Genomic DNA, 24,489 nt, shown 5'->3' with positions numbered 1-24,489 from the left:
GGTCTTCTTTTCTCAAAAGTAACAAAACTCCTTTTTGTTCGTGACTTCTTTCCTTTATGCTAGGCTCCTGCTCTCTGAGGTAGTGCTGTAACATACCAGGATGGGGGGAAGCCTCCAAAGATCCAGCTTCTTGGTTGCCAAGCAGTGGGTCTTACACTTGGAACAGTAGTACATCTCGTTTTCCCCTAACTCCTCCTCACTGGTGAAAGCACGGAGACAGCTGTCCAGGTTGATAGGCTCAGCTTGTGCTCGCCGACTCTGTTCCACACTCTCATGCTCATCTACAACCTGGAGGTGGAGGGAACAAGAAGAATGAGAGAAGGGGTGGAAGGGAGGGAGTGAGTTTAAAATGGTCCCATGGCTATGTATCATCCGTTAGGTGACTCATTCTCATTTTATTCTACATGAAGAAAAAGAAAACACAACCCAAATGAGTCTTGGAGCAAATGAAGTATTTGCGCATTACTTCCAAAATTACACCATTAACATCCTGGATCAAATTTATATGACCATAATAGCTTTTCTTGAAAATTTTCTGAATTCTTCAAAATGACATAAACAAGGAATTGCCTGTTTACTTTAAAATTTTTGAATTAGGGCAGCCCCGGTGGCACAGCGGTTTAGCGCCGCCTGCAGCCCAGGGCATGATCCTGGAGACCCAGGATTGAGTCCCACGTCGGGCTCCCTGCATGGAGCCTGCTTCTCCCTCTGCCTGAGAGAGAGAGGCAGAGACACAGGCATTCATTCTATGAATGAATTAAAAAAAAATTTGTTTTTGAATTATAATGATATATTTTATTTAGTCCAATATATCCAAAACAGTTATTTCAACATGTGATCAATATAAAAATTATTATTTTTTAATATAAGAATTATTGATGACATATTTTAGATTCCTTTTTACTAAGTCTTTGGAATCTACAATACTTCTTAACTTGAATCAGGCACATTAAAGTGTTCAATAGCCACATGTGTCTAGTGGCTACTGCACCTCTATTTAATGAGTTTGAAATCCTATAACAGCTTACATGTGAGCTTGCCCTCCAGCCAGGGGTGTCGAGGTTAGGCCATTTACTCTTTTTTTTTTTTTTAAAGATTATTTTTTTTAAATTTTTATTTATTTACTCATGAGAGACACACAGAGAATGAGAGAGAGAGAGGCAGAGGGAGAAGCAGACTTCCTGCAGGGAGCCCGATGTGGGACTCCATCCCAGGTCTCCAGGATCAGGCCCTGGGCTGAAGGCAGTGCTAAACCGCTGAGCCACCTGGGATGCCCAGCCATTTACTTTCAACTAGAAGGACAACATTGTTAGTATGCTGTAGGTTTTATAGAGGCTAGGAGAAATATCACTAGGTCACAGATGCCAGATCTGTATTAAATAAGGAAGGGTACAGAAAAGCTGTCCACGAGAAGGCAACATACCAGAGCATGAAACCCCACAGGAAAAAACTCATTTGCATGCTAATGCCATGTAAGAGACTTATCAGAATACCATGTGTATCATCTGTCTCCCGCTTCACGGGGCCTTTTTACTGAGATGACAAGGAAGAGATGGCAATAAAAGCAACAGCAGGCTCAAAAAATGCCCAACTTTGTTGAGAAGGCCCCTCACACCTGCCCAAACCTCTCTGGTTCTATTAATCAGCATGCTAGATTTTGGAGCAAAACCTAGAGAAAGAGAAAGAGAGCAGAGGGGGTAGGTGTGCAAGTATGTGTGTTGGAGGTAGTATGGGATCAGGAAGAAGGATAGGAGGAGGCAGCCAGACTGCAACAGGAAAGGAAGAATTCTTCCCCCTCTCATTCTTGGTTGCCACCTAACAGCAACCAAGAACCATAGTGGGTGAGGCACGGCATTAGGACTATGAATGCCACCATGAGACTTCACACAGGAAGTCTCATCCCAGGGTGGGGTCTGGACACCAAGTCCAACAATGCACACACAAGTCCATTACTGAACTTATTACTCACCCCGTCCAGAGGTGAATTTGTTCTCTTTGCCTGAGGCAACTTCCCTTCTGTTTTCCTTCCTGAACTTCTGATGGGAACACTGAGCTGTCTAGCTTATAAATTGGCATGGCTCAGGACATTCATTGGTTTACAACAGGTTTTCATGTGTGACTTTTCCCCCACATGAGATGATAGCTGAGTCACAGGCTGTCAAATGCTAGGGCTGACCATGCATTTAACGGTTTTAACATTGCATCACTGCCATTTCTAAAGATCTATAAGAAGAGGAACTTAGAGAAAAATCTTTTTTTTTTTTTCCCCCTGAACGAGAAATCTGGCTTGACCTTAGGTCACTGACTTCTTTTCTGATACTAACTTTCATCATCTTTTGAGCTGGTCATCCAAAGGAAAACTGACATGCTTCAAAAGAAAATATGTTGCATCATGGTTGCTGGAATTAGAGTAGAAAAACGGTAATATTCTTTTCTCATAGCTGATTAAATATCATCTCCACTATCTCTATCAGGGATGCTTTATGGACAACCACAAACTGCAGTAAGCTAGTAAAGAATGTTGATCTTTATTCACTATATTTCTTATGGAACACAAAGGCTATAGAGCTAGATGGAGACAAGGAGGAAGGTTGATAAAAATACCTATTTGAGTACTGACAATAATTTTTATTTATCAATAAAATTTCCCTAAATGACAAAGATCCCCTTTTTATCTCTTGGAACCCATTCCCAGATTCTCTACTACTATTCAAATAGTTTAAATAACTCATTGATACCCTCTTTCTTCTTCTGCTTGAAATCTCTATTTTTTTTTTTTTAAGATTTTATTTATTCGTTTGAGACAGAGTGTGCAAGCAGGGAGTCCAACTTGGGGCTTGATCCCAGAACCCTGGGATCATGACATGAGCCAAAGGCAGATGCTTAACCAAATGAGCCATTGAGGCTTTTTTTTTTTTTTAAGATTTTATTTATTCATTCATGAGAGACAGAGAGAGAGAGAGAGGCAGAGTCACAGGCAGAGGGAGAAGCTCCCCATGGGGAGCCTAATGTAGGACTTGATCCCAAGACCCAGGGATCATGACCTGAGCCAAAGGGAGATGCTTAATTGAATGAGCCACCCAGGTGCCCCTCCCCCTTTATACTCTTCATACAAAGACAAACATTGTCAAAATATTGGCAGATTTTCTTCTGTCCTTTTCCTAAATAGTATTCTTTTATATTGCAAAGATTTTTCAGCAAATGAAATTTTATACCTTGCTTTAAAAAAACCCATACATGGTTATGTCAGTAAAAAAACTGGTAATGGGGCTTCTGGGTAGTGTAGTCAGTTAAGCATCCGATTTTTGGTTTCAGCTCAGGTCGTGATCTCAGGGTCATGAGATTGAGCCCCACACCAGGCTCTGAACTTGGCATGGAGTCTGCTTGAGACTCTTTCTCCCTCTCTCTTTACCACTTCCCCACTCTCTCTCTAAGTTAATCTTTAAAAAAACAAAAACAAAAAGTCTTTAAAGCAAAAAACCACCTCCTACACTGGGTAATCATTATTTTCAATGACTGCATAATATTTTACCCAATTAATACACTATGCTTTATTTAACCATTCCTCTAATGTGGGACACATACAAGTTGTTTTAAATTTTTTTACGATTCTAAAAAATGCTATGATAAATATTTGTCAGCAAAACAGAGTTTTTCCCTAGAATAAATTCCTAGAAGGTAAATCACTGGGATAAAAAAACATAAAATATATGGGAAATAATGTCAATTTTGAACCAAGTTATCTCCTTTGTCTACGTGACTCCCTAATCACATGCAGAAACCAAAGGTAGGAAGAGAAATTATGTAGGAAGATATTAGTCATGTGGTCCCAGTTTCCAGCAAGGCAGGATATCTCAATAGCAAGTTGGTTTCCATGGAACCCTAAGAGCATCACTGAAAGTGGAAATGGGGTGAGATTGAACAGGTCACGTAGGCCCTTCTTTCTATAAGCAGGATGTCCTCTGGAGCCTTTCAGATTGTTCACTGGAAATTTCCATCAAGAGCCACGTAAATGCAAAAGCTACTACAATTCTTCATGTGACTAAAAAAACAATCCTTTGATTCTGTTGTTTTCACTTCTCCATCAGATTCATCATATCTTTATCTATCTGCTACTTAGCCAAACTATCCTTCAAATGATTATTCGGCAAACCTTCTTAGGTATGGAGTATTCTTTTCGAAGTAACATTTTCAAAATTTAAAAAGTGCCCTGGCCAGTTTTAGGAATGCTAAGTGTAAGAATAGCTACTGAGATGTACTCTTAGATGCCCAGTCTTGAAACATTTGATCTTTTCTCTAGTTTTTCTGATCACTATGCCCATTATGCACCTATAGCCCTGGGATGCCTTTGAGCTAAGTAATGGTGGTTATTAAATGCTGCAGCTTCAATAATAATTAATAAATAGGCAGAGAGATATTTATTGCTTGGTATGCGATGGCCAAACAATATAACATCTTAATTATACCCAGAAGTTTCAAGACTTACTTTTTTGTATTAGTATTTCTGAAATATAATGCCCCAATACAATTAAATCTAGAAGTGGGAAAACTGAAATATCCATATACTCATGTCAATCAATATATTAAGTGCCATAGAGAATACCAATGAATGTTTTTTTGATGGATGATTTAGATCATCTAAACCAGAAATGGCACAATACAGTTAAACTGGGAAAATGTTTACAAATAAAAATCACCATCTTATGGTGGCCTTGAGTACTTACCCTTTCCTGTGATGTTTGATAGCGGAGGTGAAGAGCTGTAGGGTCCCAATCCACAGCAATATAGGCATTTCCAATGAAAGCTCTGTCTTCCCCACAATCAATTTTACAGCCTCTGCAAAATCTGAAGGCGGGGGGGGGGGGGTGCGGGGGGAGAACAATGATCTATTAAAGGGAGGAATAATTATGAAAGAATCTAAATTTTCTTCATCACAAATATTCTCCCTTTCTACTTCTCCACTTTCTTGGGTTCACAGTCTGTCATGGGACTCTAACTTAAGAGTGATCAATTCATGAATATGTACTGGTAGTTATTATTTCAGGGAAGCATGCTCATCACTTCTCAAGTCTCTGGTTTTCGAAGTACTTGACAGACATTTTTTTTAAATTTTTATTTATTTATGATAGAGAGAGAGAGAGAGGCAGAGACACAGGCAGAGGGAGAAGCAGGCTCTATGCACCTGGAGCCCGACGTGGGATTCGATCCCGGGTCTCCAGGATCGCGCCCTGGGCCAAAGGCAGGCGCTAAACCGCTGCGCCACCCAGGGATCCCGACAGACATTGTTAATGCACATGAGTATTTGTGGACTTTATGGTAAATAAATGACATGGGAATTGGACATTTGAGATAATACATCTCTAAGAAAATTCTAAATTTAGTTATTTAATGCTCTGAGGTAGGACAACTCATCTGATACAACAATGCCTATTTCCTTGTTTATAAAATGGCACATTAAATAAATACATATAAAAATTTATGGGAGGGGAGGGACCATGACAAGGCCATGGTTTCAGCAGCTATTTAGATTCTTTTTGCTAAGTCCATTATAGCTCTCTGAAGGATGACTTCAGTACTCAGGTATTTTCCAAGCTGAAATAGTAATGGCCAATCCATCCCCATAATTTTTCTAAAAATAAAAAATAGACTTCCAGGAATGTCTAGTAAGTAGATTATGGTTCTAGGGCTCAGAACTGCTAAGCTGATTTATATTTAAGGAGTACAAAGTATAAAATAATAAATATTGATCATAAACTATGAATTTGATGAGGATCATAAGAGTTTACAGAAACAGCTAAGGTTTTTTTTTTTTAAGACTTTTTTTTTTGTAATTTTTATTTATTTATTTATGATAGTCACACAGAGAGAGAGAGGCAGAGACATAGGCAGAGGAAGAAGCAGGCTCCATGCACTTGGAGCCCGATGTGGGATTCGATCCCCGGTCTCCAGGATTGCACCCTGGGCCAAAGGCAGGCGCTAAACCGCTGCGCCACCCAGTGATCCCCCAGCTAAGGGTTAAGAGCAAAACTAAGCTACAGTCCTCACAATAAGGAAAAGATGAATCAACAATTCCTTGAGTTTATTTTAAGCTTCTCATTATTCAATATTTCTTCTAAAAGCTGGAAACCTTATGAAAAAGGTATAATATCTGAAGCTGCAATTCCACTAAAATTTTCTTTTGCAGAAGATCACTTTACCTATACCATGGGCACCAAGCACAGGAGTTCCCATCTTTCTGCACAACTCGTAGAGTGAAGGGATATTGATAGCCCATACTGTCATCACTGAAACAGAACATAGACCAAAGAGTATAAAAAACATTTCTGATTTGAGGTCTCAATTTCTTTTCATTTTCTCTTGAAGTAACCCAAGGCAGGGACATCTGTCATAACAGTATGCTCATGGTGATGGTTCAGTGCTGGTTATCTTAACCCATTTGCAGCAGCCTTGTACCAACCACACTCAGGGCTTCCATGCAGAAGGGTAAACAGACTAGACTGCCAGATGTCTCTAAGAGAGCCCATGTGGTCCATGCAAATTTTATAAGATAAGCAAATCATGAAATCAAATACCAATTATCCTTCAGCCCTAATCCTATCATAAGATTTAATTCACATTAAACTGAAATAATTAGACCTTTCTATGACAAGAACATTGACACAGCACAGAAAGCTGAAAGGTCATATGATTTTTTAAAAGAGTTGACTAACTATATATTTAGAAGTTTTCTTTAATCAGAATCCTGTTGTGGTACATGAGAGGCACCCTTTTTCCCTGCCTTAACTACTCAAAGCTATAAGGCACATAACATTTTTAGAGTAATGTCTTTTAACTGCAAGATAGCCTTGGATACTCCAACTTAAGAAAATATTTATTCATCCTTGTCCCAGTAAGAAGCAACGCAGGACAGCACATTTGGCAATTGGTAATGGCTATTACATGGCTGCTGAAGGTAATGAAACCATAAGGACTTTATTACCTCCAAAAATATCAGTTCCAAATATCCTAGTTTGTAACAACCACCTCCTACCCTTTTAAATTACTTATTCAAGTATCACCACTTTAACAATTCTTTGACCAAAGAAAATTTCTAATCCCTGCCCTCAAACCCTCACTTTCTTCCTTGTCCACTGTCCTTCAAAATAATCTTTTATATAGATCCTCAATTCCAGGAATTTGTCCATCTAATCTAAACATGCATATTTATTAACATTAACACTCACAAAAATAGAGAATGCACAATGAACCCCCATATATTTGTCACCCAATAATAATAATCATCAACCTTTGGCCACTTTTATTTCATCTATACCTTTACCTAGCTCCACTAGAGTCTTTTATTCAATTAAAAAAAAAAACTATGGTAAAATATACATAAAATTTACCATTTAATCACTTTTAAGTATACAATTCAGTGGCAGTAAGTACATTCACAATGTTGTGGAACCATCACCACCATCTATCTCCACAAATTTTTCATCTTTCTAAACAGAAACTCTGTATGCATCAAGCAATAATAATTCCCCTACACCTCTCCCCCTAAACACTTGTAACATCTAATCTACTTTCTGTTTATGAATTTGCCTACTAAAGATATCTTATAAAAGTGAAATCACACGGTAATCACACAGAAGCTTAATGAGAAATAACTCATCAGTTCTTCCTTTCATGTTTGGCTTATTTCACTCGTCTGATATTTTCAAGGTTCATCTATGTTGTAGTGTGTATTAGAACTTCATTCCTTTTTATGGTTGACGAATCCTCCATTGTGTGGATATACCATAGTTTGTTTATCCATTTGTCTGTTGATGAACATTTAGGTTGTTTCTACCTGTTGGCCATTGTGACCCACCAGATTATTCTGAAGGAAATTGGAGATATTTCATTTTCATTCATAAATATTTCAGTGTGGAAAAAAAAATTCAGTGTGTTATCTCTAAAAGATCAACTCTTACTAACTTTTTTATTGCCTGTAGGAGCACTTTCTCTTTAACCTATTCTAATCTCCATGCCTTCATCTATACCACTCCACTAAAAGCTTTTGCAAAGGTCACAAAAGACTACCATTTTATCAAGTCCAGTGGTCAGTTCCCATTTCCCTTAATCTTTCTGCAGCACTTGAAACTCATCAGTTCTTCCTTTAAACACTTTTTCAGTTAACTTCTGGGACACTAACTCACTCCTGATTTCCTTCTTATATCACTGGCCGCTCCTTCTCAATTGCTTTTGCTGACATTTTTCTATCTTTAAATGTTGGAATGGATGAGGAATTAGGTTGTGGGTGTCTTCTCTATCTAACTCTTATTCTCTAAATGATATCATCTAGTCTCAGGGCTTTAAATACCAACTATGTGTTGATGACACCTATATTTCTATCTCCAGCAAAGGACACTTAAGTGTATCTCCCACTTGAAAATATAATATACACCTTTAACTTGATTCCTGTCATCTCTCGCCCCAAACCTACTCTTTCCTCAGTTTTCCTCATTTCATTAAATGTTAACACCATTCACAAACAATTGCTCAGGCTGAAAAACTACCTCTTTCCCTCATATTCCATATCCAATTCACTTAGCAAGCCTTGGGAAAAGTACTAATTTGGAAGTTCTTCAATTTAGTCAGACATTTGCTTTAAGTTTAATCTTGCCCTATGATATTTTTACTAAACACAACATTCTTCAACTCAATTGGTTATCTTTTATTTTTAGTTTTCCTTTAAGACTTATCCTTAAGCCTTATCCTAGTCATCAAAAAACCCCATACTATAACCTATCAGCAAAGAGAACTTCTTTATTCAGTTAACACAGAAGCTGAACGCTCATTTGCACCATGACAATGACATAATAAACTACAATTCAGTTTAGTTATATAAATGAGGCATCACAATCTCAACAATTGTTAGAAGTAAATACATTTACTAATTTAATAGAACAATGGGAGGAGGAATGGAAAAGAAGAAACAGAAGATGTTTATTTTCTTTACCTAGACTTATGAAATTATTCTGTGTTAAACTGACATGGTATGGAAATAATCCAACTGAATCACTTGTTATGGCATGGGAATTTTTTAGAGTACATGAATAGAAATGCTCACTATTCTTATTCTGAATTTCAGAGGGTTGAGAGGATACAATTTTCCTGGTGAATTCATACTCTCTAGTTTTGTAATAACCAAAATCAAGGATATTGCCTGAAGGATTTAACACATTAGCAGGAGGGATTTTAGGTAAGAGATTAGAGAATGAAAGGATTATTAGACACTAGAATGTCTAGGTAATGAAAGGAAACTGTATAGTCTCTCCTACTCAAAAGATCAAACCAAATGGTTGAATTATATGTTCTCTGGATGGTTCTTCAACAAGTGAATAACCCTAACACAGAATACGTCCTATGTATCACACAGAATTCATACAAATTATTCTTCTTGAGTTTGGAAACCACAGGGGTAGGTTAATCCCCTAAACTCACCAATCCTGAGCATGGTTACTGGCTTCCTGAGGTGGGAGGGGGCTGGCTAATCGAGACACTTGAATCCAAACTGCATCATATAAGTCCTTCTTCCGGGTATGCACAGTACATGGAACAATCAGTGGCATTCCAAAGAGGCTGGGGCGATTCTTCTGAGATGAAAGGAAATACAGTTCTGTCCTCATCTGTATGTACAAACAACAGAAGAGAAGGCTGAGAGGACAGGTCTTTGATTCCTCCCTTTCATTCTTCTAAGGCTGCCGATAACAGGCCTCGCTATCATTTTCAAATTAGTCACCACCACACCTCTTTATTGATAGAATCATCTTTTATTAATATGAAGAGAATGGTTATTTCAAGTGGAATCACTGAAAGGTTGAGGTATTGCCAGTTTCAGAACTGCTATCAAACACAGGTTTTCAGCACTTAATATTTTCAAACTAGTTTTCTCTGATAAATATTTCTCATACCCACTAAATCATACATAAAAACTAGTAATAGTTCATAGCTCAAGGCTTTTAAAAGCAATGAAAATCCTTTCTTTAGAAAGTATGCCAGTAAACCAAAACTCTCTTGAAATGCAATTTTCTAATAAGGTATTGATAGTTGTTAGAGCATAATTCTCAAACTTTTGGAAAGGTATGAAACCAAGTTATTTAATGTTGTAAAATCTTATGCACCCTCCTTAAAAGTAGCTGAGTGACTCTAGTCTTTTTTTTTTTTAAATTATATAATAGAATAAAAGTAAAAAAAATTTCCTTTTAGCATGTTAAGGTTTTTTTTTTTTAATTTTTATTTATTTATGATAGTTACACAGAGAGAGAGAGAGAGGCAGAGACATAGGCAGAGGGAGAAGCAGGCTCCATGCACCGGGAGCCTGACGTGGGATTCGATCCCGGGTCTCCAGGATCGCGCCCTGGGCCAAAGGCAGGCGCCAAACCGCTGCGCCACCCAGGGATCCCTCATGTTAAGGTTTTTATGATATCCTTAATATAGAGATACTACACAGAAGTAGCTTAGAAATGGCTGCTTAATAAAACAAAAGTTTATTGTAATTGAAAGGTTGGTTGGGAGTTTAGGATTACTCAAAAAAAGCTGCTGAGCATTTGGGACATTTAATTAAGCATGGAAGCATGGAATTAAGCATTTAATTAAGCATGGTGTTGCCTTTCACAGAAGTGATGGGATAAGGAACTTGACTTGAGGCAAACAGACAGTAAGATCAATTTTAGGCATTCCAAAAGCAGCTGTATAGATCATGAAGGAAACTGGAAACAGGGAATTGGTTAAAAGGTGAAAATTAAGAGCTGTCAATATGGTCCAGTAATTATAAAAATGTCTACATTAATGCTTTAGCACTTACCAAGCACTTTATATAACATATACATGATAACTGCAGAGAATTGTTTTCTAAGAAAGACTTTTTAAAAAAGTACATCAGAGTTCTTAATTTATGCTGATAACACTTGGTAAAAAAAAGACATAGGGAAATGCATGAATCAATTATTTTAGCTGATGGGACCAGTCAGAGATGTGCTTAAAGACAATTCCAAGTCACAAAGAACCCCTTAATTCTCTGTCTACTTGTACAATCCTGTCTAGAACATGGTCCATAGAATATCATCCATAATGGTCAGAAACTCACTTTAAGTCAAGAGTTATTAATTCAAAGAGGAACAAAAGTACATTTTAAGGAATTATCAGAAAGCAAAGAGCTGTACAATTACCACTCAGGTCAAGACATAATATAGCCAGCACTCTAAAGGCCTCCCTCTGCTTCCTTCCAATCACAAAAATCTTAATTTCGGCTCAGGTCATGGTCTCAAGGTCATAAGATTGAGCCCCAGATCAGGCTCTGTGCTGAGCATGGAGCCTGCTTGGGATTCTCTCTTTCCCTCTCCCTCTGTTTCCCCTGCTCTGCTCGTGCTCTTTCACTAAATAAATAAGTAAATAAAATATATTTTTTAAAGTTAACAGTTTTTCTGAATTTTATGGTAATCATTTCCTTGCTTTTCTTTTTTTTCCCCTTGCTTTTCTTTATAGTTTTGTAGCTTATGCATAAAAAGTCAATTTCATTTTCCCTATTTAAAATTTTTTATTTTAAAATAAATCCTAGTTTATATTTCTTTTGTCTGGCTTCTTTCCCACAACATTATGTTTATGAGGTTTATTTATGTTGAGTATAACTCTAAGTCTATTCATTTTCATTGCTGTATAATACCCTATTATATAAACTTGTTATTCCTTCTAGTATTCATGGACATTTATTTTTTTAAAAAGACTTATTTATTTTAGAGAGAGAGAGAGAGAATCTCCAGCAGACTCCCTGCTGAGCACAGAGCTTGATGTGGGGCTCAATCTCATGACCCTGACACCATGACCTGAGCTGAAATCAAGAGTCTGATGCTTAACCAACTGAGACACCCAGATGCCCCAACTAATGGACATTTAATGTTTTCATTTTTTGTTTTCAGCTTTGGGCTATTACAGATAATGCTGTTATCTGAACAAATATTCTTATACATTTTTCCTGGTACACATAAATCTGTTTTTAGTAGATACTTAAAAAGAACTGCTTATCTTTAAACTAGAAAACTAATTTCTAAAAGAGCTATATTAACTTACACTCTTATTAGCATGTATGAGAGTCTCTGTTGCTCAAATATCCTTACCAACACTGTCAATCTGTTCAATCTTAGCTCTTCTGGTGGGTGCACAGTTATATGGTAATGTGACTTTAATTTGCGTTTCCCTGGTTAGTAGTATGGCTGATCACTTTTTCATATGGCTACTGGCTATTTGGATATCCTTTCTGTGAAGCATCTGTTTGAGTATCAATCATTTTTTTTTTTACTGGATTTTTTTCTAAATGATTTATGCTAGTTCTTTGTATTTTCTGGATTGAGCCCTTTGATGGTTATAGGAGTTGTAAACATTTTCTATTTCAAGGCTTGCCTTTTTACTCTCTCTTTTTTTTTAAAGATTAATTGAAAAAGAGAGAGAGGGAGAGAGAGCGTGTGTAAGAGAGAGCTTGAGCAGGGGGAGAGGCAGACTCTCCGCTGAGCAGGGAGCCCAATGTGGGGCTCGATCTCAGGACCCTGGTTTCATGACCTGAGCTGAAGGCAGATGCTTAACTGATGGAGCCACCTAGGTGCTCCACCTTTTTACCCTCTTAATGATGTCTCTTGATGGAACTAAAGTTTTAATTTTAATGATATCTAATTTATCTCTTCCTTATCTCTTCTTAGTGCTTTTTTGTGCCCTATTTAAGCAGTCTTTCCCTACATCAAGGTCATGAATGTATTCACCTTTAATTCTCTTCTGGGGGTTGTTTTATTATTTTGCTGTCATATTTAGTTCTATAGTCCACCTGGCATTGAATATTGTGTGATGAGAGAGGTCGGTGTCAAGTTTCATATGGCTATCCAATTATCTCAGCACCACAGACTGAGAAAATTGTCTCTCACTGATCTGCAATGCCATCTTTGCTATAAATCAAGCATTCATACATTTGCAAACTTGTTTCTGGGCTTTCTATTCTAATCCACTGGTCTATTTGTCTTCTCTCATACCAATATCACAATGTCTTAAGTACAGTGGTGTTATAAAATCATAGTATCTGGTAGCTCAATTCCTCATGCTTTGTTCTTCAAGACTGCCTTGTTTTATTCCTTCAAATATTTGAGTCTCTTTAATTTTTGTCAATAATATTCTATTGTATTCCTTATAGATGCCTTGTATATCTGTTGTAGCTTATTTCTAGGTACTTAATTTTTTTCATTCTATAGCAAATGATATATGTAGTGGATTGGATGATGGCTCCCTGAAAGATATGTACACATCCTAACCCCCAGAACTTGTGAAAGTGACCTTATCTGGCAAAATAGTTTTTGCAGGTGTAATTAAGTTGAGGATCTTCAGGTGAGATATCCTGGATTATCTGGATGGCCCCTGAATCTAATGACAATGCTTTATTAGTAAATTTTAGTAGTGAAGAGTAGAGGGAAAAGGTGAAGACCATGCAAAGAAGGAGGCAGAGATTGGAGTTATGAGCTAAGAAATGCCTATGGAAGTTGGAAGAGGCAAGGAAGGATTCTCCCCAAAAACCTCTGGAGGGAGCATAGCCCTGTTGATTTCAGATGTTTTGATTTTAGACTTTCAGCCTTTAGAACTATGAAAGAATAAATTTATGTTGTTTTAAGCCACCAAATTTGTGCTAATTTATTATAGTAGTCCTAGGAAACAACTTGTTTTACCCAAGAACATTCTTGTTTCTCTCCAACAAACCAATCAACCAACAAACCAATCTCCAAAGGTACCCACACCAACATGGCAGAGAAGATGTACCTGCCTACATGAACAGAGGAGACACAAACTTTTAAAAGAAATTAGTATTCAGATGTACCAGCTATCCGAATGCTGTTTAATATGAGTGAAGAATCTCATTTCATACATAGGCCAGCATGTGTGATACTGAGTCCTAGCTCTGATCACTTACAATAGCATACATAATACATTGAAAGTGAACACAAAGAAGATGCTTCAAAGACAGAAAGTGGTTACGTTTCACAAACACTGGCAAGACCAGCTGTAACTTGCCTAACATTAAACTAACCATTTTTCGGTGGACTGCAATGATGTAGCCTGTAAAGGAATTGTCAGGAACAGATGGCATATGACCATTCACCATTCCATTTGTAAAGTTCTTCTCAGTTCCACATGGCACAACAGTGTTTGGCATTCCATTAGGTATGAATATTGGTCGGGGCAAGTCCCCATTGGTGGTTAGGGTGAACATTCCATTTGTAGATGGGGAAGAGGAGAAATCTACAAATTCAAAGATAAGTACAGCATCATAAGCTTGTGGTGCCTTCTCTTTGCTCTTTTCTCAAATAATGTGGGGACCCAGGCCACTGTAGTAGAGAATTTTTAGCAAAGGACAGGGAGAAATCATAGTTCAAATAATAATTCTAGACTGACTGGAAGATTTTAATTTCAAATTTTACTTCTATTAACTCACACTTAAGACTAAATGACAAAGCAAGAGTAACTGCTAGAAAATTTTCTGAAACTTTTAAGCAAATTTTTTTTGTAAAAACCTTTATCAGTACCATATTGTTGCATGCAAACAATTCTTTGTTTTATTTTTTCCTCTCCACAAATTCATTTCTCTATTCTCCTAAAAAATGTTTAGTCAAATATAGTAGCCTCTAGCTAGATGTTGCCTTTTTTTTAATTAAAAAAAAACCTTTATGTCCCACAAATGCAAATCCTTCCCCATTGACAACCCCTCCAACCAAAGTGATATATTTGCTACAAATGATGAAAGATACTTTTAAAATTTACATTAATTTAAAAATGCATTTCCCTCAGTCTCAACAGTGCTCAACAGTCCATATGACTAGTGAATATTCTATTGGATAGAAAAGATTATAGAATAGACAATATTAATATGGTCAAAAAGACTTGATGGATAACTGTATCAAATCACATGCAATCTTAGGTAAGTATATTCTTTTTTTTTTGTTTTTATTTCCCACCCTCACCCTAAAAAGATTCTTTTTTTAGTTGTGTTTATTGTTTTATTTTCCTAATAGTATATTCCTCTTATACCATCTGTTGCCATGTTAATGTCAAATAAAAATAACCAAGAGATCTGAATTTCAGTGGCAGATTTAGTTAAATAAGCATTTACTTATCACTTATGTTGCCTTAATTTTTTTATGCTCCTCATCTAAAAAATGAGGAATTTAGTCAAATAATCACCAAGGTTTCAGTCAGGCTCCAAAATTCTTTTGCCCAAATATCCTTAGCCCAAACAAATATAAACCGTAAGGCCAAATTTAAAGCTGAAATCACAAGGAGCTCTAGATCTCTTACCTGTCTGTATTGGACTAGAAGCTGAAATTGGAGATCCAGGAATAGGAATTTCAAATGCACACAAAAATCCACTCACTGAGAGTCGTACTTTTTGGTTGTCCTGAGGAAAATTCTACAGAAAAAGAGGTAAGATGAGAAGGGGGAAATGTTTCAGGTAAAATCGAAAATCATCTCTTTGATACATTTAAGCTAAGTCTTAGATGCTTTTACCAATAAAACAAGATGACTGAATAATTTTTCTTAAACTAAAAGATGAAAGCTTGATAAACTAAGAACTAACCTTACTGATAAAACCATTATTCCTTTCCATGAGAAAGAAGTATGTTGTGTGTAACTGGCTCCTTAAAGTTTTGTCCTTCATTTTAAGCATCTAAGCTCCAACCTCAGAGAGATCTTACCTTTGCTTTACACATTTGAGAAAAACATCAATTAGGTGAGTTTGTTTAGAAAACCCCCAAAATAAATATTAATAATACCAATGGCAGGGGCTCAATTCAGGCTAGGCAACATATTTATTATTATTTTACATAAAAATTTTAAAACTTATTTTATTTAAATTCAATTAGTTAAGAGTGTATTATTAGTTTCAGATGTAGAGTTCAATTATTCATCTGCTGTCTTTAACACCAGAGCTCATTGTATCATATGTCCTCCTTAATGCCCATCACCGAATTACCCCATTCTCCCACCCACCTAAACCTTTTTTTTTTTTGTTTCCAGTTTTTATTTAAATTCTAGTTAGTTAATATATGGTATAGTATTAGTTTCAGGCTGTTTTTCTAGCTGCTATGCAGGAAGAAGTGATTTGTGTCAATTTGTCTTTGCTCTCTAACTTCTTAGTGTGTTGAAAGGCCAGGTAAATATATTCATAAACTGTAAAAGCAAACATTTATAAATATGTATAAAACTTTAACTTAGGAAGAATTCTAGTGAGAGTAGTAATATAGAAGAGCCGTAAAGTGTAGCAGCAGTGGTCACTGGAGGAAATCTATACTATAGTGACATAGCTAGATTGTACCATATAGATAGCACTGGACTTATGTGTGTTTCCCTTCTTTAAAAAAATGCCACTATCATTATTACTTCCTTTTTTTTCAAAAAAAGATTTTATTTATCTATTTGAAAGAGAGAGAGAGAGAGAAAGCAGGGAGCTCAATGCAGGGCTTGATCCTAGGACCCTGGGGATACTAAGCAGACACTGATGATCCGAGCCGAAGGCAGACACTTAATGGGCAGAGCCACCCAGGCGCCCCTGATGATTACTTGACAATCCTTTTTAAAAGTTTCTGGGATGGGAAACTTGAGAAATTTTTTTGTTTAGTCTTTGTTGTGTTTTAATATCTCCCTCAGTCATTAATTAAGAAACTTGTGGGTTTTTTAATTTAAAAGATTTACTTATTTATCTGAGAAAGAGAGAATAGGGTAAGGGCAGAGGGAGAGGGAGCAGACATGGGACTTGATCCCAGGACTCTCAGATCATGACCTGAGCTAAAATCAAGAGTCGGCTGCTCAACTGACTGAGCCACCTAGGTTCCCCGAGAAAAATGTGATCTTTGAAGGATGGAATCAAGAGTATCTTAGAAGGAACAGTTAATATTACCTTTATGTTGGAACCATGTACTTCTGCAAGAAGGATCTGTTCTGATTTAAGCCCACAGAGATCGCTTAGCTGTTTTTTTAAACCTGTGTACTTTTCATCCATATTTAGTCGTAGTCCATATCGTACAGGGGTAGTACCATCCAGTTTAATAACTAGTAAAGAAAAAATATCTTTTATCAGTAAAATGCAGGTTTTGTTGAAAGCTTTCCTGTGTGTGTATGAGAGTGAGTGAGTGAGAGAGAGACAAACACACTTGGAAATAGCAAACATTTCAGACTAGAATTTTATTTATTATTTGAGAGAGAGAGTGGGGGGAGAGGCAAAGGGAGAAGCAAAGTCTCTGCTGATCAGGCAGCCTCGTGTGGGGCTCAATCCCAGGACCCTTTCTTTTTTGAAAAGACTTTATTTATTCATGAGAGACACAGAGAGACAGAGAGGCAGAGACACAGGCAGAGGGAGAAGCAGGTTCCCTGCAAGGAGCCCGGTGTGGGACTCGATCCCAGATCTCGGGATCATGCTCTGAGCCAAAGGCAGATGCTCAACCACTAAGCCACCCAGGCGTCCCGGACCCTGGGATCCTGATCTGAGCCAAAGGCAGACACTTAAGTGACTGAGCCTACCAGGCACCCCTCAGTCTAGAATTTTTATTTTATATATAAACTACAATAGATAGTACTCAGGGATGATCTTAAGTGAAATCATTATTTTTTTCATGTTTATCTGACATAGAAGTATGAGTGGTTTTGCAAAATTTTAAGGAGTTTCTGGCATGTTTGAAACTAATAGAGAAATCAATGGGCATGAGCCTTAGACCTATGTTTCAGGTCTTTCAAACTTTAAATCATGTCTGAAATTAGATTGCTAGATTATAACATGTGGGTCAATTTTTATGAGAATGCATTATAAAGAAATGACTATACTAATTCATTTTTTACAAAAGATTTTATTTATTCGTGTGTGAGAGAGAGAGAGAAAGAGGCAGAGACATAGGCAGAGGGAGAGGCAGGCTCCATGCAGGGAGCCTGACATGGGACTCGATCCCGGAACTCTGGGATCAGGCCTGAGCCAAAGGTAGATGCTCAACTGCTGAGCCACCCAGGCATCCCTATACTTACTAATTCAGGTTACATGAATAAGGTAAAAGACATTGGAGTTAAGTAATTTTTCAGAACTTTGTGACCTACCTGTTATTTCCAAGTGCATATAACTGTCCATTGGTAATGGCAAAGACAAAAAATTGAAAGGATCAAACCGGACACTTATATGCCCACATGTCTTGCATCTGACTTGGGACCTCAGCTGCCCATGGAACAAATCTACAACAATTGATCGATTTCTTCTCAGATGGTTGTCCCAGGCCTAGCAAGGAAAAAGTTTAGAGAGCTTTTTTTCCCCCCCAAAATCCAAAAGATAATTATTTCTACACAAATTCAAATAAAGTGGCTAAATGTATTAGGTTTAAATGTCAAGAATATAATCCTTTGAAACAAATATAACATTGTATGTCAACTATACTCCAATAAAAAAAGTACATAATTCTTAATCTTCATTTAAAATACGGAAGCTTTCTGCCTGTAAATTTACAATGCAGATATGTAGTTTAAAATGTACCACCTACTAAGTACAGAAAACTAGTTCTTTTTTTTTCTTTTTTTAGAAAACTAGTTCTTTTTTTTTTAAGTTTTTTTATTTTTTGTTTTTTTAATTTTTATTTATTTATGATAGTCACACAGAGGAGAGAGAGAGAGAGAGAGAGGCAGAGACACAGGCAGAGGGAGAAGCAGGCTCCATGCACCAGGAGCCTGACGTGGGATTCGATCCCGGGTCTCCAGGATTGCGCCCCGGGCCAAAGGCAGGCGCCAAACCGCTGAGCCACCCAGGGATCCCTAGAATACTAGTTCTTGAATGGAATGTGATTCTTTCTGCTCAACCTATGATATTAAATTCAGACGGAAAATCCTATGTTTTTGTTCTTTCCATGGTAACAATGATGAGTATTAAAGTTTTTTGTCATTTAAAATCAGATAAAACATGCCTATTAATCACTGTATATATTATTTTAGAAATTATGGGACTCCTGAAATTCTGATTAATCATTCCTATATCCTTTCCCAAAAGTTTACAAAGTAAAAAGGTAACATTTAAAAATTTGCATTAAAGATGCTTTGTTTTGCTGTTACCAAACAAGAATTACACAGAGAAATATAAATTCCATCACTTCCACAGTAAAATTTTTTATCACAGAATAGTTTAGTTAGCATTAAAAGTTACGTAATATACATTTGTGGCCAGAGCATTTTATCTATTGCTTATATTAGAACTTCAAAACCGACAAACCTCTGCAGCTACTTCCCAGTCTGGTCGGCCATCGCTGTCCTTTAGCTCCACGTATGGCTTCTCATGGACTCGGTTGAGATCTTCATGAAGACCATCCAAGAGAAAAGCCAGAAGTTCTTGGGAGTCTTGTTGCTGGAACCCATTAAACCTGGGAGCATATTTTGCTATGGTCCACTATAAATATAACCAGAATCAAACTCATTATTTGCTACCCCTTAAAATTTGGAATGAAAATGCCCCATAATTCATTCAGAGGCATTATAAGAAGGTAAATAGTATTTAGTCTGCCTCAATTTCAGCAAATATATTTTGAAAAATCACAAAATCTTTCTAGGTTTCATCTCAGATGACAAGAAAAAAAAAAAAAAAGCCCAATATTTTGGCCAATACTGTGTCCCAGGTTCGGTATCATATAAGCAAACAGTTCTTTAGGTACATAGGTATTATTTAAGAAAGGTAGGACAGAAATATTAAAATAGCATTTGCTCTCACAGAAAAAGTTCCCGTTATGGTTTTCTTTCACAGTTAACTTTTCTAGTCTTGTATCCTAACTTTTATTATTAAAAGCAGAATAGCCTTGTGTTTAGCTATAAAGACTTACTAACTAGCTTATAATCTTGGGCAAGCTATTTAACCACTCTGAACCTTAGTTTCCTAAGCCATAAAATGAGGATAATATTGTTTTACATTCTAGGTCTATTTAGAGGATTAAATGAGTTAATACACATAGTGTAATTAGAATAGTCAGTCCCTGGAAGTGGTTAAGTGGTCAAATTTTTAGTTATTATGATTATTAATTTTTATTTTTATTTTTATTTTTTTTAAATTTTTATTTATTTACTTATGATAGTCACAGAGAGAGAGAGAGAGGCAGAGACACAGGAGGAGGGAGAAGCAGGCTCCATGCACCGGGAGCCTGATATGGGATTCGATCCCGGGTCTCCAGGATCGCGCCCTGGGCCAAAGGCAGGCGCCAAACCGCTGCGCCACCCAGGGATCCCCTGATTATTAATTTTTAATCTAAAAAGTTTTTGTATTGTTTTTAAAGATAAAAAATAATCCTAAAAATAACAATCCTAAAAAAATAATCCTAAAAATAACAATCCTAATTGCACTATATATATTAATATAAAATTTGTATCTATTTCAATAATTATATTTTTTCTGCTTTTTATTTTATTTTTATTTTTAAAGATTTATTTATTCATTCAGAGAGAGAGGGATTGAGAGAGAGAGACAGGCAGAGACACAGGCAGAGGGAGAAGCAGGCTCCATGCAGGGAGCCCGACATGGGACTTGATCCCGGGTCTCCAGGATCACGCCCTGGGCTGCAGGCGGCGCTAAATCGCTGCGCCACCAGGGCTGCCCTCTTTTTGCTTTTTATTTTTGTTTAATTAAGTTTATTTATTTTAAAAATTAGGCTCCATGCTCAGCCTGGAGCCCAATGTGGGGCTTAAACCACAATCCTGAGACCTAAACCTGAGGTGAGATCAAGAGTTGGATGCTTAATCAACTGAGCCACAAAGGCGCCCCTCTTGCTGCTTTTTAAAATTCAATAGATAGAATTATCTTAGTAATGTTAAAAATGTATAGAGTATCATTTACTAGGCTCAGAGAATACTGCAGTAAGAATATTGGTAACAGTAAAGGAATAACAAAGGAAGATTTACTCTATGTACAAGTAGGATATTTGATAAATTAGTAAACTGAGTGATATCCCAAATTTAGACTGTGACTTTGATCATTTCCTAACACTGCATCTTTATCAGTATTTTGCATACATTTCAACAAGGGGAAGTATCTGACACCTAGTTTATGCCTCATGAAGGATTTAAAACACATTAAAACTAAAAAGCTAAACATAAAAAACATGTAGAAAAAACCAGTTACTTAAACAACTGCTTAGGACGTAAATACTTTCATATCATTTTAACCTGCTTACCCGAAGCTTTAATGGGGCGACATTCTTCTGAGTTCCACTCCAAAGTTCCTGTACTAAATCCCCATAGCATTTAGCCATATGCCCCTTCATACCAATGGGATTTGTCCTAGAAGTTTGAGAGGAAAATTTGTTGCCAAAGGTTCTCATAAATCACAATCACATGGGCATAGAAATGTCTAGCATCTATTTTTTCACATCAAAATATCTTTTTAAAATAAGAGAAGTATCCTTTGCCCCTTATTCATACCCAATAGGGCAAATAAAATAAGACTTTTTTCCTCTAGGGTGAAAAGGAAATTTAAGTGATAGTGGGTTCATAACAAAGTCATAAAAAAGATGGCAATGAATCAGGAAATACTACCTGTTGAGTTCATAAAGATGTCTCCCTGAGATAAAATACTGTGTCAGTGGCTGTGTGTTACTAACACACTGGATGCTTGAGTTCATGAAACAAGTGTTTCCCAGGTTACTTAGACCAGTGGCTCCTTTTTCTGTGGGAACTAGAAGAAACAAATACGAAAAGGAAGCTAACTACAACAAGATGTCGCAGACCAAACACACACTTGCATTCAATGCAATGATTTTTATAATTCTTGTAATCAGCTAAATGGAGCTAATACTTCTTCATCTGGTCTTAGAATGCTAAAGTAGGGAAGGTTTTTCATCAAGTGTCATTGGCAATCATGATAATCCAAGCTCATTTGTGATCTAAAAGCAGCAATGATTCTAACTGCTATAATAGTTTTTTAGAATTCAAACAATTCTCTCCTAGTACTGTCTTTATATGAATTATTAATTTCAAGGTTAGAAAGAGATTTGATGCTTCAGGAAAGAGAAAAGTAAAAGAGGACCTAATCCCTTTTGAACTAGAAAGCAAAAAGTTGTTAACCTTTCAATAATGAGAAAAGAAAAAAAAAAATTTTTAAAAACAAGCTTTCTAAAAATAATTAACCAGAGACTTACCCTTGTGTCTATCTATTTTACTACTGTTGGCTATAAAGGACATTTCCTCAGGCCAGCTCATATCTTTATTGCGAACTAGAAAGATAGAGAGGAATGTGTTAATTTCTTATCCATTCAACCCACTGGATTGCTTCTGTTAAAAAAAAAAAGAAAAAGTTCTTATTTCTAAATTAGAAATAAAAAAAAATCGAGTTAATTTTAGTAATTGATTCTGAAACCATTCCAACTCTTTATATTGGGGACTATATAGTCACTTGATTACAATTCATTAGTAAGCTATTCCTTCAATTACCTACCTGAATTAAAATTATACTCAAAAATTTATAGAAGTAATTAAAGCTCTTAAACTTAATACACTAGAATTATCACAATTCCTTCTTAAATTTTGACAACTGTTGGAGTAATGTATTTTAATACAAAGGAAGCTAGTAATGTTTCCAAAAACCTTGATGAGAAAAGATACATTTTAAGTTTTCAGTGACATGTGCACATGTGTAAATCTATGTGTGAATATACAAGTAAGCTCTGTTGGTAAGTGACCAATGTTGATGACTAAGGAAAGCCTCTGCCACTAACTGTGCCAAAAAGTTTTTCTTACTCAAACTCAAAAAGACAGCTTGAAGTTTTTAAGAAATTTTGTACACTTATAACTAGATTCACTTGTTTCTACCTAATGTTTCCATCCCTTGCCATCTAATGAATGTAGACATATTTTTCTTTTAAAGCAATCTAGATAGTAGGTAGCATTACATAAGAGCTTAATAGTTTTTCTTTATTATAAAGAGTATAATGATCAAGTAATATTTAGAAAAATTATAAAATGGATTATTAGTAAGTAAATCTTTAAATTTTTTTCCTAAAATCTAATAAAGATATATGCTTCCATCTTGTACCTTCAATTACCAGATGCTGCTCATCTTGGATTTTCAAATATTCCAATCTATGATCTTCATCATCCAGAAGAGTAAGGTAATTCTGTGTATGGAGGAGGAAATGTTTTTGTTAATTTGATTACTAGACTTGAAACGGAAATGGAAGTAAATATTAATGACAAAACAATTAAACATGTCCTTGTAGTTCCCTACCTCATATGACAGGTATTTGGCATAGTATAGTTGTTCAGAAATATTTATAATTTAGGTTGGCAAAATGAGAGAAAACCAATGTCTACTTCATAAACAAATACTTCATGTCTCTAAAACAAAGTTATAACAGAATTTTGGGGAGATCAGAAGATTTATCACCCATCAAACCAAAATTGAGATGTAGATTCCCGGAAGCACACAAAAGAAATTTTCCTTAGTACCTAGTATGAAATTCAGTAAACATGCTAATGTTAAGAATGAAACTTACTAGGAACCAAAAATATAAAATCAAAGTATACATGTTTTTACATGAAATTACATGTTTTTGTTTGTGCTCACAAAATTAAGTCAATTATTCTAAGGGAGGTACTATTGTTTTGCCTGTTTACTCACAAGAAAATTGAGACAGTTAAGTGACTTGCTCTGGGTTATACAACTAAACAAGTGGCAGAGCCAAGATTTAATCACTGGCAGTGGGGCTCCAGCAATTGTGTTAACTATTACATATTATACTATACTGCCTCTCGATGGTGATCATAGGAGGATGTAAAAAGAGGGAACAATGGAACAGAGAACTGGTTAAAACTACTTACATTCCAATTTCAGAGTATAATCTGAAAACACATTGCATATGTTAGGAAGACTATATAAGCAATTAATGGCACTATCTCTGAAGAGAATAGAAAATAGAGGTCAAAGGATGGGAATGAAGAAGTTTCACTATATATTTCTGTATTGTTTGGATCTTTTCAACATGTGTACGTGTCACCTTACGATAGGAAATGACTTACCTCACTGTTGTAAAGCCACAGGCGCATATCTTCCTCTTTGATGCGTAGCCTCTGAGATAGATATTCATGAATTTCCTTGATGGTTTGCATTCGACTAAAACAGCCTGTATAGGCTAAGACTCGCTTTAATGGTGCATTTGGAGAAGGTACATTTCCTATGGTCATAGTAATCATAATAAGGAAAAAGGCATATGTAAAAAAACCCTCAGCAATGACTGCTTTAGGAAATAATGATGAGAAATGAGAATTATAGTTTTGATTTTTTAAAAGATTTGAGAGAGAGAGAGAGAGAGCACAAGTGGAGGTCGGGGGAAGGGAAAGAGTGAGAGAGACAAGAAAACTGTGCTGAGCACAGAGCTGATGTGTGGCTTGACCCCAGGACCCTGGGATCATGACTTGAGCCTCAAGCAGATGCTTAACCAA

General features: G+C 36.3%; 1 protein-coding gene across 3 annotated transcripts in view; it reads right to left on the bottom strand.

Annotated features, from left to right (window-relative positions):
- Positions 1 to 24,489, bottom strand: part of USP32 (ubiquitin specific peptidase 32) — a 217,935-nt gene that overhangs the window by 7,576 nt on the left and 185,870 nt on the right. For all 3 annotated transcript variants that reach the window (XM_025440746.3, XM_025440747.3, XM_035720943.2), the window contains exons 17-30: positions 24,067 to 24,221; positions 23,084 to 23,165; positions 22,191 to 22,265; positions 21,589 to 21,727; positions 21,228 to 21,333; positions 19,286 to 19,459; positions 18,133 to 18,307; positions 16,949 to 17,100; positions 15,349 to 15,460; positions 14,084 to 14,295; positions 9,469 to 9,653; positions 6,198 to 6,284; positions 4,725 to 4,845; positions 97 to 288 (exon numbers count right to left, since the gene is read on the bottom strand). In XM_025440746.3, coding sequence (XP_025296531.3) covers positions 97 to 288; positions 4,725 to 4,845; positions 6,198 to 6,284; positions 9,469 to 9,653; positions 14,084 to 14,295; positions 15,349 to 15,460; positions 16,949 to 17,100; positions 18,133 to 18,307; positions 19,286 to 19,459; positions 21,228 to 21,333; positions 21,589 to 21,727; positions 22,191 to 22,265; positions 23,084 to 23,165; positions 24,067 to 24,221 — 1,967 coding nt within the window. The remainder of the gene's footprint in view (positions 1 to 96; positions 289 to 4,724; positions 4,846 to 6,197; positions 6,285 to 9,468; positions 9,654 to 14,083; positions 14,296 to 15,348; positions 15,461 to 16,948; positions 17,101 to 18,132; positions 18,308 to 19,285; positions 19,460 to 21,227; positions 21,334 to 21,588; positions 21,728 to 22,190; positions 22,266 to 23,083; positions 23,166 to 24,066; positions 24,222 to 24,489) is intronic.

Source organism: Canis lupus, chromosome 9, assembly GCF_003254725.2.
Source record: "Canis lupus dingo isolate Sandy chromosome 9, ASM325472v2, whole genome shotgun sequence".
Classification (NCBI taxonomy): domain Eukaryota; kingdom Metazoa; phylum Chordata; class Mammalia; order Carnivora; family Canidae; genus Canis; species Canis lupus.
This window is presented reverse-complemented; position numbering and strand designations above follow the sequence as displayed.